The sequence below is a fragment of the Podarcis cretensis genome, assembly GCF_951804945.1.
Source record: "Podarcis cretensis genome assembly, chromosome: 1".
Lineage (NCBI taxonomy): Eukaryota > Metazoa > Chordata > Lepidosauria > Squamata > Lacertidae > Podarcis > Podarcis cretensis.
In genome coordinates, this window is record NC_137170.1 from 76,013,737 (window position 1) to 76,033,889 (window position 20,153).

Below are 20,153 nucleotides of genomic sequence, written 5' to 3' on the forward strand. Positions count from 1 at the left end.
GGCCAGTGACCCTGGTGACTGTGGCGGGTACCCATGCTGGGCCTGCCCCAAAATTCTTTGCGTACACTGGGTCCTGAGCCTCGAAGGTCCGGGGGTTCTTGCCTTCCCCCACCACTGCCTCATCCTGAGCTCTATCGGGGTGAAGGCGGTCCAATCTGATTGCAAGGCGCCGACCCATTAGTAGTTCAGCGGGGCTCCGGCCAGTCGTTGAGCTGGGGGTGCTGTGCTGTGCTAGAAGGAATGTGGCAAGGCGGTACTCCCAATCCCCTTGTGTCATACGGCGAAGGGTGTCCTTGGTGGTCCGCACCATGCGTTCTGCTTGGCCATTGGTGGCAGGGTGGAATGGCGCCGAACGGATGTGGCGGATGGCGTTCTGCATTGTGAAGGTTTGGAATTCTCCTGACGTAAATGCAGTCCCGTTGTCTGAGACGAGAGTGTCAGGGAGCCCGTGGGTTGCAAACAGCCTGCGTAGTACCCGGATGGCTGCGGACGTAGAAGTGGACGGTACCAGTGCGACTTCCAGCCATTTGGTGTAGGAGTCCACCGCTATGAAGAATGTTTTCCCCTGAAAGGGGCCAGCGAAGTCCACATGCAGGCGTGACCATGGTGCTCGGGCGGACTCCCAGGACTGGACTGGGGCCCTTGGGGGATCTGGGCGGGATTCTTGGCAGGCCTGGCAGTGTTTGACCCAGGCCTCTATCTCTCCGTCGATCCCCGGCCACCACACATAACTCCTGGCAAGGGCCTTCATTCTTACTACCCCTGGGTGTGTCTCGTGTAGGGCTGTGAGGACCCTTTTGCGGAGGGGCTGGGGAACAACGACCCTGCTTCCCCATAACAGGCACCCCTTGTGGGCTGACAGTTCATGTTTGCGGGTTGTGTAGCCGGCGAATTCTGGCCCGGGGCTGCTGCTGGGCCATCCCCTCCACACCCAGTCCAGGACCCGGGAGATGACCCTATCTTTCTTGGAATGGTGTGCAACTTCTTGTGCCTGAATGGGGCGGTCAGGAAGCAGCTCCAGGCTCATAACCTCTTGTGCAGGTGCTGGGTCGGGGCCTGTTTCCGGTAGTGGTAGCCTGCTGAGGGCGTCCGCATGGCCCATCGCCTTCCCCGGACGGTGAATCAGTGCATACTGGTAGCTGGCAAGGAAAATTGACCACCTGAGGACGCGAGGAGACAGCACTTGGGGGGTCTGCTTTTCAGGGGCAAACAAGCCAAGCAACGGCTTGTGGTCAGTCACCACGGTGAAGGGCCGCCCGTACAAGAAATCATGGAATTTTTTTACTCCCTTCACGATTGCCAGACCCTCCTTGTCGATTTGCGAGTAGTTCCGCTCGGTTGCGTTGAGTGTCTGGGAAAAGTATGCTACTGGTACCTCTCTTCCATCCGGAAGTTGGTGTCCCAGGACAGCGCCAATTCCATAGGGTGAGGCGTCGCATGCTAGCACCACCGGCAGCCTCTCGTCGAAGTGTGCCAAGACCGAGTTTGAGACAAGCAAGTCCTTGACTGCCTGGAATGCGGCCTCCTGGCGCTGGCCCCACACCCAAGGGGCCCGCTTGTCCAGGAGTCTGTGTAGGGGCTCCGCTACCGCCGCCTTGTGGGGAAGGAAGGAATGGTAAAAGTTCAATAGTCCCAAGAAGGCCTGAAGTTCAGTCTTGTTCTTGGGCGCTGGGGCATCACAAATGGCCTGTACCTTGTCCCCAGTCGGGTGGACCCCTTCTGCGTCCACCATAAATCCAAGAAAGTCCACCTGAGGCACTCCTAGTAGACATTTTTCCCGCTTCACCTTGAGACCCGCCGTCTGGAAACGGTGCAGAACGGTGCGGAGGCGGTCCTCAAACTCCTCTGGTGTGGGCCCGGCAATCAACACATCATCGAAGAAGGGGGTGACGCCAGGAATCCCTTTAAGTAGAGAGTCCATTAGATTCTGGAATATGCCTGGTGCCACGCTGATACCGAATTGCAGCCGCTTTACCCTGAATGCTCCTCTGTGCGTCACAATCGTCTGTGCCTCTGCTGTGGCCTCATCTACTGGCAGCTGTTGATATGCTTGGGCCAAGTCCAGCTTGCCAAAAATTTTCGACCCAGCCAGGGTGGCAAGAACATGGCTGACCACTGGCACTGGGTATGCATGGGCCGTAAGGGCCTTGTTTATGGTACATTTGTAGTCTGCGCAGATGCGGACCGAACCATTAGGCTTGACGGGTGTGACAATTGGGGTTTCCCAGGGGGCATTAGGCACCGGCTCCAGCACTCCTTGCTCCACAAGCCGGTCCAATTCCTCGTCTATACGGGGTTTCAGGGCAAACGGGACCCGGCGGGCCTTGAGCCTGACCGGTCGTACTGCGGGGTCAAGCTGTAGAGCAATTGGGGGGCCCGTATACTGTCCCAATTTCCCATCAAAAACCCCCGGAAATTCCTTGCATATGGCGTCCACGTCCACTTGTAAGCTAGTGTGGTTCACCCCGGTGACGGCTAGCCCCAGTGGTCCAAACCATGCCAATCCCAGTAAGCTAATGTAGGGGCCCTTGACCACCAGCAATTCCAGTTGCCGCGTCCGCCCTCGGTATTGCACCCTGAAGGTCCCCACCCCCATTGTGGGGACCTTACGTTTCTGGAAGTCCCGGAGGGTGAATGGGGCCGGCCTGAGTTTGGGACCCCCAGTAGGACACAGTTTCCTTAAGGTCCTTGCCGAGATTATGGATAGAGTTGAACCCGTGTCAAGCTCCATGCGGCATGGGGCCCCCTCTATCTGTACGTCAACATAAATTTTCTCTACGTTGGGGTGGGGCAACTGGTATACCTGGAAGTCCGTGAGCTCCGTCGAGTTGCCTTGGTGCGTTGGGCCCCGGGACCTGGGGCTCTTGGATTGGTCATCTGATGCCTGGCGTCGGGTGGGCCGAGCCCGACACACCCGGGCGATGTGTCCCGATTTTCTGCACTGCCTGCACTCTGCGTTGCGGAAACGGCAGGTCCTCCTCTCGTGACTTTCTCCGCAACTTGCGCAGTTCCCTCCTTCTCGTCGAGGCAGCTGTGGTATGTGGGCTGCTTGAGTGCGCTGCTGTACTCGGTGCACCTCCTCCCTGTTGGATCCTGAGTCGTCGGTGAGGTCTTCATGGTGGACCCTCGGTTGGGATGGCTGGCTCGGCCGTGCCTCTTGCGTCGACCTCTCAGCAGCTTCCGTTGCCAGGGCCTCCTCCAGAGCGACCTGGAACGTTAGGTCCTTCTTAGCGTAGAGGCGTCGTTGCAGCTTCTCATCCCTCAGGCCACCGACGAGGCGGTCACGAAGCATGTTCTCCAGCTCTGAGAAGTTGCAGAACCGGGCGGCTTGGCGGAGAGAGGTCACAAACCCAGTTATGGTTTCCCCAGGGGCTTGCCGCTTTGCATAGAAGGCATTTCGACGAGCCACCACTGAGGGCTGTGGCGAAAAGTGCCCCTTCAGCTGTTCCATTATTGTTTTGTATGGAACAGTAGCAACGTCTTCAGGCGCAAGGAGAGCCCGGGCAATTTCAAATGTCTCCTCTCCGCAAACGCTGAAGAATATTGCCCTCTTCTTGGCGTCTTCTTCATCGGTGACCCCTTTGGCTTCTAGGAGGAAGGTGAAACGGGAGGCGTACGCTTCCCAGTCTCCGGATGCTGGGTTGAACGGTGAGAAGCTGCTGTCGGTTGCCATTCTGAGTTCCTTGTGTCCCGGAGCTGAAGCCTGGATACACGGTGCGAGGCAGCGGTGCGGCAGGTGGCGGTGCTGCGGTGCTGTGTGTGGCAGTCAGCTCAGCGGGATCCCATCCTCGTCGCCAGTGAAATATACTCAGAGTCGCAAAGTGATTTCATGCTCTTTATTCAGCTCATAGTGGTGAGGAGGAATGAATGAAAGTCCCCTCAAGGTATCTGCTTTATATACATTATTTACACAATGGGCTGAACATGATTGGCTAATTCCGGAATTCTACTGTAAGCCAATCAGGTTGTGGATTCACTTCTATCTGGAGCATGATTGGGTAGTTCCTGCCAACCAATCATACTGCTGCATTGTTCTAGGACCAATCAGACTGCTGCATTCTGAATCCTATTGTTCTAGGACCAATCAGGCTGCTGCCTTTTGGATCCTATTGTTCTAGGGCCAATCAGACTGCTGCAGTTTGGATCCTATTCAACCCAGTACATAACAACAGGGCAAACCTGGAGACAGGGTCAAGGAGCAAGCCAGGAATCAGTAGAAAAAAGTAAGTAAGAAACAGAGGACAAACCAGGAGGCAGGACTGAGGAGCAAGCCCGAAGTCAAGATCAAAAGGTAACCAAGGACACAGGAAAAGACCAGATCTCAGGAAGAAGCTGCTGCATGAACAAAGGTCAACTTAATTAAAACAGGACTTCTTCCTGTCCAGGGGGATCCAACGGCCACCCTGGATAGGCAAAGCCAGTCCAGAATCTGAAGGTATGTCACTGAGAAGCAGCCACTTGCAGTTGAAAACGTCAACACACAGGGAACATGCACAGAGATCCAGCAGTTCCTGGCGGCATGTGAGGAACTTGGGATGGGGTGGGTAGAAATATTTATCTAGGTACCATTAAGTGCAATTTGTTTCCAGAGTTGCCAGGATCAGGCTGCTTTCCCAGTGTCATACCTCTGCAGGGAGTTTCCAATTCGCCAGCTAGGCTGGATCTGAGTGTGCATTGGTAGAAGGCTGGAGTGGCAGTGTGGAAAACACACAGAGGTGGCAAGGAGATAAAGGAAATTGCTGGAAAAAAATAAGAACAAAGATGGAGATTCCAATAGATTCAAGAATTCTACCCACAATGGCTGCTTTATCGATAATCAGACTGGTTGACTATCAAAATGTCTGACCATGATTGATATTCAGTTATGCTCCTTTCCCATCAATGTGGTATCAGAAGTGTCCTACCATACCTCAGGGATCCTAAGGCAACTGAAGAGGGATACAGTTAAAAATAAATTAAAGATACCCTGCTGTATCTTGGTTAATAAGGATGAGAGGGAGAGAGAAAATTCTAATGAAACATTTTTTAAGTTTTCATTTTCTTTCCACATCCACTAAAACAAAGACAATATACTTTTACTGGATCAACTCAGTAAGAAGGGCTGAGTTTTCCTGTGTGTGCATAAATGCAGAAAAGCATTTATGATGCTTTGCCAAATGAAAGGCCTGAGTGTAAATATAACTAATAAAACAAATAAACTGTGCAAAGGTACAGCCTGGCTTGGAAGACAACAAGTAATCCAAAATTACTTTATGCCGATGCCAAAAATGGTAAACAAATGTTGTGCTCATTTCTGAATTACAATCTCACATACCACATCACGATGTGCTTTTAACCTCTGTCCTAGCAGGGGTCACAATGTGACATCATCACATTCCATTATCATGACACCACTTTGTCTCAAAAGGTCAAATTCCTACTGCTGGCAACATTGCATCCCTATATGCAACATGGCCCCTAGAAAGTTACAGCTTTCGGTAAACACACTGCATTTCTCAGTACTGTACAGTTATTTCTACTAATTAATAACAAGCTAGTTCCAAAGAGCATGTTGCCAAATTTGTTCTAAACTGGATACATTCAGAACAAAATAAAAATAGGGTTTTTTTTAATAATATAAAAATATTTCAAGAATCAGAAAACAATAAGAGCTGCATATAAGAAAGAGTTGTTCCATATATGACTTTGCTTTACTAGTCCAAAGTTAAATAGTTAGCCAACAAAATGCATCTTATTTTTTCCATAATGAAAACATTGTAGATTTATTTTGGACAGAGGAAACACACTCCAAGTAGCTAAACTTGGGATATTTGTATATTCAAGCCAGTTATACATCACTGCACTGATGTTTTCCACAGAAATATTTGGCCATGGTGGTTTTGGCAGCAATCTTAGTCTAATTTTAGAACCAGTAAATATATCTCAGGTTCCTTTCACATTCAGCTTGCACTCTGCCTATTTTTACTCATTCATGCAATGAAAGCAAGTTCCTTCAAAACTTCAGCTCATCCCCTTAGAATAGTACAAACCTGACACAGTTATATTGATGGGAGTGGTTTTGTTTTCTTGTTTGCTGATAAGGTAGGGATAACCAAAAATTTTGGATCAGTGGGCACATTTTTAATTTGGAGAAAGTGCAGGGCCACCAGTCACAACATGGTGGTAAAACAAAATTATGCTTACCATGGGAAGTCAGCTATATCCTGGTGGTTCTGATTACAGAGCTTACATACACACACAGTGAGAAATAGAGAAGAGATATTGTTGCTGTCTAATCATAACAGGGAGTATTCTTCAGTACTAGAAAAAAATATTCAAGGCAGCCACACCACTCTCATTTCACAGAAATCACTTAGAAGATACCTGAACATTTTGCGTCATAACTTTCCTTCTAGGAAGGCTATAGATTTCCTTAAAAAAGAAGTTCAGCCTGGCACATCACTGGAAGCCTCCCAGGGCACTAGACTGGCAACCCCTGCTACAAGTGAAATGGACCCTTAAATGTTGTCAATTTGCTTTTAGGTGTTTTATGAATTGCCAAAGGATGGAAATGTGATTCTTGTTGTATATTTCATTATGTCTGTGGGTTGTAAACTGCCCTGAGAGCAGTAATGTGGAAAGGCAATTAACAAGCTAGAAATGACGTGAAGTTATTACTCTTCAGCAAATTCTCGTATCTGGTCATCTTAGCTCATTAGAGACTCACAAGTGTAGAGAGGAAAATAAGGAAAAGAGGGGAAAATATATGCTGTTGTATGTTCTTCCAGGTTATGTCATTTTATTATTCCATAGCCTCAAGTTACAGTCTATAAAAAGGCACAGCATTTAGTTTACATTCATATAAACACAGACATTGGAGCCAGCAAGACGAAAAAGAGACTTTCCCCTTTCCTTCCCTTCCCTTCCCTTCCATACCCATTTGAGAGAATCAAATTGTCCATCACATCATCTGCTACACCAATCAACAGTTGTATTATTAATTGTATTAATATATTAAGTTTCTATACTGTGGACCACCCTGTAGGTTGTGGAGACAGCGCACAACTTCTATAAACACACACACACACAAACATAATTGTGTACCAGCCTAAGTATTGTGACACAAACTTTATAACTTCACATTCAGTGGTTTGTTTTTGTTTTAAAGGGGGAAAGAAAAATGGCCAGCTATTGTTTTAAAAACTCTGTATAAAGCAAGTTTCCTTTCTTCATGAGAATGTATTATCTCCTCAAAATACTGTTTTTAACACTCAGATTATAATTACAGCCAAGATCATCTGAGGGAGACATTAGTTAAAGTCTCAACCTGAAGCAACAATCTGCCTAAACAAAGATTGGTTTTGACTTGCAGAACAGTTGAGCTAGTCTGCTATCTCCCGTGTTCATTATCACACTATTAAACAGAGTCCAATGTTTCTGTAGTTACTATCAGATGAAATGAGCTAATTTCCCTGGAGATTTATCTACACAGACCAGATGTCTTTAGCTAGCTATTCCCCAGATTGAGCAGAGTGAGGCACATCCAATGCCTTCACTGTTACCATAGAGACAGGCTTTCCCATCCACTGTGCAGCCCTGCTATAGTAGCTACCAGCTGTTGTCTAGTCAAACCCTCCACCAGAAGACAGTGAGGCAAAAGTGGGAGACCCAAAGCTGAGGTTCTCCCAGCATCTCAGGCAGAATCTTCAATGGCAATTTCCCTATCTCCAGCCCCTTAGCCGTCACTTTTAGGCTAGCTAGTATTGTTTAAAGCTGTTGGAACTCGTGTGTGCGTAATTCTCTACTACCCTATATTAGCTTGTGTGAGCAGACTGGTAGACATAATGTGCACTGTACTGTTGTAGCAGATGCTGCCAGACAGTTAAGAAGCTTAAGGCACAATCCGGCCACAGTTTTATTCTGTTTTATTATTTAAAATACAATCATCTCTAACTGGGTTACAAGGATGCAATACAAAAAGTTTAAAAAAATAATCAGTTAAAATGGCCTGCTGGAATAAAAATGGGTTCAGTAGGAGCCGGCTGTTCAGTAGGGAGGGGTCTGCTTGACCTCAGCTGGAAGAGAGTTCCATAAAATTGGGTCCACAATACTAAATACATGGCTCCTGGTGGATATAAGTTGTGCATCCAAGCTTTAAGGGACCACTAACAGTGACTCCCCCAAAGACCTTAGTGATCAGGCAGGGTTATAAGGAATTAGGTAGTCCTTGAAGTATGCTGGACCAAATTGTTAAGGGCCTTGTGAATTAATCTAAGAACCTTGACCCTGGTCAGGTAGAGCATTGCAGTTATGTGTTGCCAATAGTCTGTCCCCATTAGCAGTCTAGCCGCAGCATTTTGCAGCAGCTGGAGCCTCCGGACCAAACCCAAAGGGAGCCCCACACAGAACCCATTGCAACAATCAAGCCTTGAGGTTACCAATGCATGGAGCACTGTGGTCACACAATTCCAGTAGTTGACTGTAGTTGACATACCAGCCATAAAAGGCCACTGAGGCTACCTGAGCTTCTCGTGACAAAGCTGGATCCCAAACTCTGAGCCTGTTTTTTCAGAGGGAGTGCAATCCCATCCAGAACAAGCAACTGACCAATCTCTGGGATATGAGAACCACCAACACACATTGCCTCCATCTCCCCACTGATTTAAACAGGGAAGTGAAGCACATGCTTAATTATCTCCTACTTAAAGCGCAATCTCGTTGCTTAACTTTTAACTAAACCATGTCTGTAAATCCCAGTCTCGATGCTCTGTTGAACTAAGGATGAATACTATCAAAGGGGAAAGCTCTTCTTCAGATTAGTGTCTCTCTATCACTATGCTTCCTTCAAAGCTTTAGATATCTCATTTCAGTCCACTAATTCATCACTTGCTACTATGATGAGCCATAAGAGGAGAAAAACAATTGTGGCCACCATTTTCATTCTTGCATTCTTCTCTTTAAATGACTCAAGTTCAAATGTCTAATTATAACTTTGAAGAGTTAATGATCAATTCAACAAAGGCTTTAGAATGTCTTTGAAGCTGTAACAACAAGCCAAAGATGATGGAGAGGGAGTGTTAACTCCACAGGGAACTTACAGAGTAGGTTGTAAAGGTGAGAGGCTGGCTTATGTCTTCTAGTTAATAAAACTCTCTTGCTTTGACTTGATAACAATGCAACATACACAACACCAGCAAACATTATCTAGCTTTGAATACAGCTGATAGTTATTTCATTAGTCAAGTGTAATCAATAAAATGGCACTAATGCAGTAAGATATGTCTATGTTGCCTTGGTAGTTCACCTACACCAGGAGCATAGCTGTCAATGTTTTCCTTTTTTTAAAGGGAAATTCCCTTATTTCGAATAGGATTCCTTGCAAGGAAAGGGGAAAGTTGACAGCTGTGACCAGGAGACAGATGCTGGGACTGGTGCCCTGTTGATGTAATATTGCCAACCATGGTATCCAATTGTCCTGGGCCACATGAAAAAGAGGAGCCCCAAAGTACTACTCTGCAGGGGCTCTTTTCTTGTCTGTCAGACCCCTCAAGGTGCTGCCCCTCATAGGATTAATCTTGTCCCTCGTGCTTTTTAACATGAATGTGAAACTTCTGGGAGATGCTGTTCAGAAATGCACCATTCAGCTCTTTTTCTCCTTGTCATGTAGCAATTTTCCAGTTCACACAAAGGAAGGGCTGAATTTTCTTTTATGAGTAAGGTCACTCCAATGTTAAACCACTTGTGTGTTGTTACAACCAGTTCCACCAGCTAGAAATGTGGCTAGGAATTCTCTCAAAGTTAAGTCACCAAGAACCCCCAAACCAAATTATTTGTCTACCTTATCTTAAATAAATAGCCATTTGTCAAAGGAAACATAAAAAAGAGCCAACGCAGCTGAGTTCTTTTTAGTTTTAGTCCTGGCAGTGTTGTGCTGAAACCCGTCCCCTAATTTCCTGAAATTTTTCTTCCGCTACAAAATATGCTTTTATTTTTCTGCCATATTCATAGGGCACACTAGAATTTCATTGGGTTGTATCTAACATTAGTCATGCTCAGAGTAAACCACCTGAAATTGATGGACTGAAGTTAGTCATGTCCATTAACTGCAAAAGGTCCACTCTGAGTATGACTGACATTGGTTACAACCCTTGAAATTTTTGGTAGGTGTGGAGTTAAGCTTACTTTATTGTTGTGGATTTGTACTTTTGTTTTTGTATTTGATTTCCCCCCTCCCCCCCCCCCCCGTTAAGCATTTCTGCAGACTCCCCAACTGATTTTGCTCCCTATACAATCACTCTCCTTGCCATTAATAAAATATTTGCACACTAGTTTCTTTAAAAGTAATATTTATGTGCCAAATATGCACGGTGGCTGATCACAGAAGCAACAATTTGTGATAACAGAATCATTGTACTATTCCTAAGTAATTAATACCTATGATGGTATCAGAAGCCATTGCTTCTGTTATCTACACCCACATTTATCTGCATACATAACTAGCTTCTCAACCACCAATAGACTATTACTCACCCCAAGGGTATAGCAACTGTAATTGCAAAACTGGATTATAGAGCCGATTTTGGGAAAGCAAATTCTTTTTCCACAAATCACAAAGTGCCCCCTCCTTCAAAGCAACTCATAAATCAAAAGACCGTTGCAAATATAATAGATTCCTTCATCAACTTAAAACAGAATGTTTATTTTTACACACATGATTTTTAGACTCTGTTACCTTGAAGCAATGGCTGTTTAAAAAGTGGTTTTTATAGAAAGGGAGAAAAAATATATGCTCATCGGTCTAGACATATACATCGCAGACTAATAGAAATAAGTGCATCTTTCATAAGATTTATTTTTATAAACAAGGGCTAGACCACCAGTTACATTCAATAAGTATGTTTTCATGTTTCAGCATTCTTGTTAACCGCAGCTCCCCTCTCCCCAGCTCTTCCTTTGATCCTACTTCACTGTGCACATCAATCACCTCCCCCAAAGGAGAATATATATATATACATGGACAGTTCAGCCGACCAACTGTGCAAGGAACACATTGCCAAACCAATCTTCTTCATGGATAAAAAGAGAGCCCAGAGGAGAACTTTGCATACACATCACCTAGATGAGGCACGTACGGATACATAAACATCAATGACACAAGGTTTAATTTACTGAAAGAAAGGGGAGAAGAAGCACAAGACTGAAGACATGTGGAGATCTTAGAAGCATCTAAGTGATCCATGTGTTCTGCTTTTTTTTTAATGTATTACCATAAAAAGGGAAATACACACACATCACTATGACCATCTTCAATCAAGGTATAGGTAAAAGTGCAAACACTTAAAGAGAAACAGAAGTACTAAGTAAAGGATGATGACCTGATTATGGAATACAGCTGGTGTGAAGGTTAACCCAATAACTCATTCCAGAAGACCTGAGGAACATGTGTAGATGTGTTTGAGATACCATAGTTCACACTGGCACATCAGAAGCTACCTCAAAACCCAGACTATTGGTGCAGCTACTGTACTTCAGTATTACTGGCAGGAAGTCTCCAGAGTATGAGACAGGGGTCTTTCACAGCCATACCTGGAGATACCAGGATTGAAAGTCAGACCTTTTGTAATCAAAGCTTGAGCTATGCCTCTTTTTAATACCAAAGTTTGACGGTGAGTTGGTATCACTGCAGCTATCACAACTGTTTAGCTCTGACAAATACTTATTCCCATGGTTCAAGATATCAAAACTAAGAGCACTGGACTGTACAATGTTCATCTTATATATATTGGAAAACTCTGTCCTGCTGCAAAGAAACAAAGAGCAGAAATTAAATGACAGAGGTTCTCCATTGTCAGTCCTCTTCGAGATGTCGCCCGGTCCAGAGTTGCACTCTTGACAGCTGATTCCTGCACAGCATATTTCCCTCTTTCCAAAAATGGATTTACTGCTAATGATTACCTCATCTTAATATGTAAGTTCAAAAGAGAATGGATTCAGCGCTTCTGATATTATTAAACCAGCAAAACAGACACACACGAAACACCAGCAGCAGCTTGTACTGCACTACTACGGTCATTTTAAAATATCAAAAGATTTGCCTATTATAGGTGATTTGGAAACTTGTTTACGCTGAAATACGGCTGACAAACAGAAAACGTGACCTTTTAGTCTGTTAAAAACAGTACTTAGGAGAGAGAAAAAAAACAGAAGCTTGCGTGGAAATATAAATGATGAAAAGTAAAATAAAAAGTGCATTTCCCATTATCCCAGGCATTGTGATTTACTGAGTGATTTGCTCACCCACAGCTTTTTATTTTAGTATTTGAGAGGGGGGAAACACATCCAGAGGTTTATTACCCTTTACAGAGATATAATGAGATATCTTTTCTCCAGGAGGAAAGCCTGCTGGCAAGAACACCAGCTGCATTGGTGCCCAACCCCCAGGGCAGAGGGACAGCCATCACACAGATGGGAAATGGCTGGGAAGAAAACAGGAAGAAAGCCCTGAAATAAGAGAGCCTCTACCCACCGTATCAAAGCTCAAGTCTGGAACCCAGATGCTGCAATCTGAACATGGTGGCATCATTGTTAAATATCTGATGCTAAGTGACGGATAGCTTTATATTATGTAAAAGCTCAGTATCTTAACGGTCCTGCAGTGACTCAAAAAACCAAGAGCCTAAAATAAACACACACAGACACACACACACACAAATAGCCAACAGCATTTTTACCTGTAATGGTTTACTTGTCTAAACACGAACGTGTGACTTAATCATATTAGTAATATTTTCCTGACCAGCTTCATTTTTTAAAGAACATATTTGGTTATTAGCTAAGCAGTAGATGGAGTGGAGAAAGCTTACAGTATCAAGTCTGTCATTATATTATTATTATTATTATTCATATGCCCTTAATATCCAGATTTACTGAGATCCATTAATATTGTAATCTTATCAATTTATTCACTTATGTATTTTTGTGTATGTATATGTGTTTGTATGTTTATGCACATGCACACTTTCTGTCTGTCTTTGGGTGTACCCAACATAGGGCTCCTAGCAGTAGCTGTTTTTTGAGAACCTGGAGCACTTTGGAAGACAGGCTGTTGCTTGCTATGTGTGTATTCAAACCAATGTCATATCTGATAAACAGATGTCACAGGGTTTAGGTCTTTTGTCCTGTTTCTAAAAAATATTGACAAGGAAGGAGAGGAGACTATTCTTACAGGTGTCTGCAGCTTTTATTTATTTCATTTTCTTACATTTTCATCCTGCTTTTCCACCAAACGGTGCTCAGGTTAGTTAATAGGAACAGTAAAGATACAATAAAATATTGAAAGGATAGCAAAGGAGTAAAAACATTGTTGTTCTTTTACAAAGTTAAGATAACCTTTAAAAACAAGGCAAATTAACATTGACTTTAACTGGTTGTTTTTACTGATTTTACCAATGACAACATATTTAGAAATCAGCTAAAGGACCTGACTATATGTTTTGAGGAACATTCTGGAAAAACGAAAAGCTCATTTTTCAGTGTTTCTGTTCAGAAATGAGACTTGGGCTCTAAATCCTAAAGGATGCTGTGGAATTAGCATTCTGGAGATTAAATGAGCCCTGCTAACCACAGAAGTGTACTGTGGCAGTGCTTGAAGGTAGCTGATCCAAAGGCCCCCTTTCCCCCTGACACATCCCTAAGAAATCCACAAAAATCTACACCAGCCCCCAAACTGGCACAGAGATTCCTGCCCTTCCCCATACACTAATATAAATGGGAAAGAAAGAATACATATAGAAAAAGCAGGAAGGGGGCAGGGAGAAAGCGCTTCCCCACCACCTCCACTGTCTGTGCCCCAGCAGAGGTGGGCCACCAGGGCTTAAGAGTGGCAGCTCCTCTGCTATGGATTCTCCCCACCAGCCTCTTAGGATTGCTCAGTTTGTAGACCTTTGTATTCACAAGCAGCTAAAGAGAGCAAGAAAAGCAAATTGTAGAGCTAGCGGTTGATTGTAGAACCACCGCTAATGGGGATGTGGCCAATGAGCAGACACAGTGGGGCAGCCATGTTGTTCTGGTCCAGTTGGGAGGGGGAAGAGACTGAAACCCTGGGAAGCCATGGTCCGTCAGCGAAGCCAACACTGAGGTAGACGGATCAATGGTCTGACTTGGTCTAAGATGGCTTCCTCAAAGATCAGAAGAAGACCATGGAGACATTTCCCTCTATGCTTAGGTCAGGTTTGCACCATTCCTGATCCACCAGGTCAGATGTTGGTCATTAGATATGTGCAGCACTCCACAAAATAACTCAATAAATCTCATGCTCAGGACTCCCAAAACAGGACTGTAGGTAAGCACCTCACAAATCAGAGTGTGTGGCTCTTAGAAATAATTCAATGTGGTGGTCTCAAGTTGTTCAGCCCTTATTTAGTCTCTCAAACGTTTATATTCAGCTCATTCCCCAGCATCTACAGCATGCCATGCCTTGCATCAGACAATGAGGTTGGGCAGGCAGATTGCATTCTAAAGCAACTCTGACTGCTGATTATAAACTTGCATTCCTTCTTTCTTGGTAGTTGCATTGCCTAATTCAGTGTTGCTTTCCCCTGAAAGATTATTTCAGTAATATTTACACCTTAATTCATTTCCCCCTCACAACCCAGCATATGACTTTTCTCAGTTTAACACTAATTGGAGCTACCTCAGAATGCACATTCCACATGTTTCTGTTGACAGCCGCTAGACTCCAATGTCTAGTCTGCCATATAAGGGGGGATTTAGGCCATGAACGGAATAGAAGCCAACAAAATGAAGAATTACATAGCTTTGCATTCTTGCAAGTATTTACTTTTTAAAAATGCCTCAGTCTCCGGGACTTCATTCAAAATCTTCCAGTGTTTGTGCTTACACAATAATAATAATCCACAAAGTATGTAGAAACACCTCACAATAACTTACAGTATTTATATTTATGTATTTGTTACATTTTGAAATTGCCCTTCTTCCTGTCGGAACTCAGAGCGACAAATGTGTAAAATATGTGAAATTGGAATGTGGTTGCTTTTAACACCCAAAACACAGTGGAAAGGAAAATGGGTTTCTAACATGTGCAAGGCCCACTCAGCTTAGCTTGAGTATCTTGCAAGTATCATATTTAAGATTTTTTGATAAATGTGTATAGCTCATTTATTCAGTGAAGTCAACATGTAGTTATTACTCCACTAAGTGCTACAATTTTCCCGATCACTGCTAACACAGAGTGGTCATAGATGACTGTGCACCAACACGGTCGCCATGGCCGGGGCAGGGGCATGTATACCAAAGATCTGTATGTCTGCAGCATCAAGCCACACCATGATATTTGCCAGGTGCCTGCCACACAATTTGCTGGTTTGCTGCAGGTACATAATAAAATCCACCACATCATTTGGGTTGGATGCTATATAGATAAACATTTCCCAATTGCTCTGTAGTTAGATTACAAGTGGTAAATTAGTAAGCTCTTGAAGTTTGCTGATTTGTGTGATGTTGTTTTAGAATATTAGACTCTTTAGGACTAAGTTTATTTCCTTGTTATTGTAATTTAATGGTACAGTTTTATTGTTTTGCTTGTAGGCTGCTTTGACGGTCTTCGGTGGGGGAGCAGGAAATATATGTAAATATTGAAAATGCTATTTCAGATCCAATCGTTAGTGTGCATTGTTCTGTATTTGTTGAAAGACACACAACATTGAGCATAATAGGGAGTTTGATTTTCATGGAAGTTACGCTGTGATGACTATTGGACTGATAGACGTATACATGGTTTATTATAAGAGTATAACAGTAGGCAAAGACTGAAATGCCCTGAACAATTCACAAGCCTGGCTTTAGCACAAAGCATAGCATAACAGCATAGCATAGCATAGGTGCAAATATTTAAGACAAATTTTGGTGCCTTCCCCCAGTGCCCATGGCAGTGAGAGGCATCACAACCACTGGGAGAGCACCATTGCCGCTCCAGATGTATTAGACTTCAGCTGCCATCAGCCCTGCCAGCATGCTAAAGCTCAGGGATAATAGGTTTAATCCAGAAACACCTGAAGGGCCACAGGTTCACCCCATTCTGAACTCTTATTTGCTTGCTCCATCTTAAACCACACAAGGCAGTAGCTCAGGGTGACAAGACAGGAAAATAAGAATCTGCCTTAACCCAAATCAGACTACTGCCCATCTAGCCCAGTCTACTCTGCCTGGCAAAGGTCGCAGACAGGATTTCCAATCTTATTTTTGTTACTAGAGAGGCCAGGAGGTGAACCTAAGACCTGCTGCATGCAAAGTATGCACTCTTGTCTCTGATCTATGGTAGCTCTCCTACCTGCCCAATGAACATACTTGCTGCTCTGGGCTGCAGCTGTCCTACCCTGCACAATATGAGCATTCTGTAAACGTTAAACAAACAAAAAAAATCCCAAGGACAATAAACTGCAGTGCCTGGTTTATCTATAAGCGCATAGCAAAAGATAATTTGTTTTTTAACCAGCTGAGTTCTAAAGAATACCCACCTCACAGTTAAGAAAACGACAGACCTAGCTAATATATAATTGTTAGCAACCCTGGGCTAATATTCAGTTATTGTTTTAAGGTTGCAGTGAGACCTTCCTTTCCTATGTCACATTGATTCCTTTTCGAACTAAGAGCAATTAGTTCGAAATTGTGCATCCATTTTACAATGCAAAAAAACAAAAACAAATAATAAGCATTGAATAAGGTGCATATAATTTTCCACTTTATATTTTCAGTTCACAAATATTTCCTATGTATTAATAATAAAAGTGCTTAGCTTTGGTTAGAAAAAGCTCTTGAAATTCCACTGCTTTCAACAGCAATGCTAAGCAAATATTTCTCACTGGAACAAAAAGGAACCTGAAAATTATCTCTGGATGGACCATGCCAAAACTAAAAGAAATGACTTCAGGTAATTAAGGGAAGAGCCTCAAAGTTATCTCCACAAATACAAGTTCCTAAACCCATATTTCCAGAGATAATGCGAAGGTAGAAGGAAGGGGTGCTTACAGATTTTTCCCTTGAAAATCTCCCTTTCCCCCACCAGCTGGTTGGGAGCCCAGCTGGGGAAGAAATTAATTTAAAGCAGCAAGGGAGGGCAATTGCAGAGGGGAAATGGTGAATGGGGAAGGATTAAGGACCCCCTCCCTCCAGGTATCTCCCTGCCCTGCATTTATCTTACAAAGGAAACACTGGGCTGGGGACTTCAAATTTCCCTTGTAACATCTATTCCTTCCCCACCCCCACCCCAAAAGCCTGCATTATTTTCTGTCCTTCCTCCAAACGTTTTAGGAAGCCCAACAAATTAATTCTATCCTTTCCCTCCCCCCCCCCAATAAAACTCAGTACCTGCATGTTGTAAATTAAAAGTTTATTTCAATATATTTATTTCACAGTCCTTTTTTTCAAATTACTCATCAGTATTCACTGCAGTTATTCAATTACGCCACACCTGCAATTTCAGGCTCTCTTTCCACACCAAGGGCCACTTAAAGCAATTCAATAGCTACCAGCTAGTGACAGCTGGCAAACTCAAACCTGCCTCCGGTAGTCTATCATATGCAATCAATTGCAAACAGAGCATCAGCAAGCTCATCTCATTATTTCCTGGATAATTCCCCCAGGGAAAACAAAAATCAGCCCTCCACTTTGAGTCAGGATGCTGTAATACCCGCCCCAACCCCTCAATTCCTTTCTCCTCTCCTTTCCATCAGTTCACTACGCTGCTTTGGCTTTTAAGCTTGATATCCGTTATGTTATGTCAGCTGTTACATTACGCTTAAGACAATAGACTCCAGCTGGCTGAGGTCAGATGTAAAAACAAGGACCTAACAAAGCCATGGGCCCTGCAGTTATATTGAAATTGAGATACATACTGAATGTAGCACTTAATGACAAACTACTTCCCAGACTTTTGGACAAGACATAAAGGAAACACCTGTCACTGCAAGTGTAACATGCTAATCCTGATAAGTTTAAAAATCCTTCTCAGTGCTCAATTCTGCTGTATGCCAGGGTTTAACAGGCTTAAATTTCCTCTCCCCATCTCAAGAACAGAAAATTTTTCCTCTCCTCTGCTTATTATATATAGTAGGATTGTAAGTCTAAAATCATTTCTGCATAGCAAAACTGCTCTCATCCAGATGCTCTGCGCGAAGTGAGATTTACTGTTCTAAACCTGTAACTACAATCGGTCGTAAAGTTCATCTAGTATTTTACGTCTGACGGTATTTCCAGAAAAAGCAAATGTATGTGGATTTCAGAGTTCTAATTTTTTAAAAGGCTTTACAACAATTCCCTAAAACTGTGTTTTCCTTCTAGGCTGTGTTTTCTCTTAACTCACATAGTAACCATGGATTAACAAGACTCCATTAAACGGTGAGTGTGTGAGAGGAAAGAAATCTATAATCAGCTGATGCCACATGGAAATATATGTTCATTGTTACTTCCACGGCAAAACTCTCTCTTAAAAGCTCTGAGTTCTTAAAAATCAGACTTTAATTCCCTGTAAAGAGCTCTGATATATCTTCCAGAATGTGCAATTGATATACCAAAGATAATAATAATAATAATAATAATAATAATAATAATAATAAATTATTCATTTATGAATCGTTTCATATATAATATATTGGAAGCAATTTGATAGTTTAAAAAATAACACACACAACCCCCCCAAAAATACACAATTTCATATATAAAGACAATTATAACTTCTTCTTTTTTTAAAAAAAAAAAAGCTCCAACTTGGCATTTAAAAACAACTTCAAACCCAACACAGATAGAGTGGGATAAAGAGGTCGACTTTAAAAGGTTTCTTGAAACTAGAAAAGAGTTTTCAACAAGCAGCAATGGAAAAAGCTGCTCTTGCAAACTAGCACCTCAATAGGTACCATTTAAGATGTAGCCAGTTTCAACTCCGTTATCCTCCCTCCTCAAAACCAACAACTCTTCTTCCAGCTGAAAACTGGCCATGTTCCCCACCCCCATCCCAGCAGCAGATAACCTCCTCCACCCATTTAGCCTCCATCCTCTAAACTGAGCTTGCCAACAATGGTTTTTGTAACACAGATGCTCCACTTCAGTCATTATACTGAGATCACTATGTCATATCACGTTGGCCATGAGAAGCAGCCTGTCGATGGCAAGAACAATTTACCCCTATTGGTCTGTGCTGGATTGCAATCTGTCACATCCAAAGGTTCTGGCCAGAGCCCTTCCTTACAGGGTCAGGACCACGTGAATTAAGGGTGTCTCTTCACTGAATTCACATTTTCTGTTTTTCTTCTTCAACAAGAACATGAAAGGCCAGGTAATAAACAAGTAACAAGTGCAACATAGTTTGCTACTTTTATTAATGGAAATAACAATTGAGGTATAACGTTTGCGTTTGCTTTTTTTAAATCAATCTGAAATATGTTGTTTACTCATTTTATTCCATTTTAATCCTGCACCCTGATTTCATGGAGCCCAGGGCAACATACACGGATCTTCCTCACCTCCAGTTTGATCCTAATAGTAACCCTTTGAGGTAGGCTACGTTAACATAGGTGGGCAGTAAAGGTATGAACCTGAATTTGATCCTCAGCTGACACTCTAACCACTGTACCACAATGACCCCTCTTAATGTATGACTGCTTTTTCATGGGGACGGCTTTCATTGCATTGCAGTGCACTGCCTAACAATACAAGGCTTATTTTTCCCACTGAAAAGCTTAGAGCAGAATTACAGTTATGAGGGAATGGATGAAAGGACACTGCAGGAGACATATAAACACTCTGAATATTATTTTTATAGAGGTACAAATCTTGTCTCCCTATACCTGATCTCCCCCTGCCCTGCAGCTTTACCAGGGCACTATAAAATTCATGAACTCAGTTACATATGCTGTGGGGGATTATACAAGAATTATATTCATTAACAATTAGCTCTGACCCTTATTCCCCCCCCCCACAGTTCTTTGTTTACTTTAAAATATATATCTCACGTACTATTTGAAAAAAATAATAATTCATGATTACATGATGGCAGAATTAACCGTTTAACCATTAATGCACCCTCAGTTGCAGTTGCCTCACAAGACAGCATAACACTGCCCCCTGTAGATTTTGCAAAGGAAATCTTTCCCTTCTGTGCC

General features: G+C 43.3%; 2 protein-coding genes across 4 annotated transcripts in view; both read right to left on the bottom strand.

The window, feature by feature from the left end:
* Window positions 1-20,153, bottom strand: part of KCNQ1 (potassium voltage-gated channel subfamily Q member 1) — a 299,981-nt gene that overhangs the window by 233,839 nt on the left and 45,989 nt on the right. The window lies entirely within an intron of this gene.
* On the bottom strand, window positions 1,434-4,051 carry LOC307213084 (uncharacterized protein). Its single transcript, XM_079970817.1, has 2 exons — window positions 2,804-4,051; window positions 1,434-1,902 (listed from the first exon to the last, which is right to left on the bottom strand). Exons 1-2 carry the CDS (start codon window positions 3,671-3,673, stop codon window positions 1,864-1,866), a joined length of 909 nt encoding a protein of 302 aa, XP_079826943.1. The 5' UTR covers window positions 3,674-4,051; the 3' UTR covers window positions 1,434-1,863.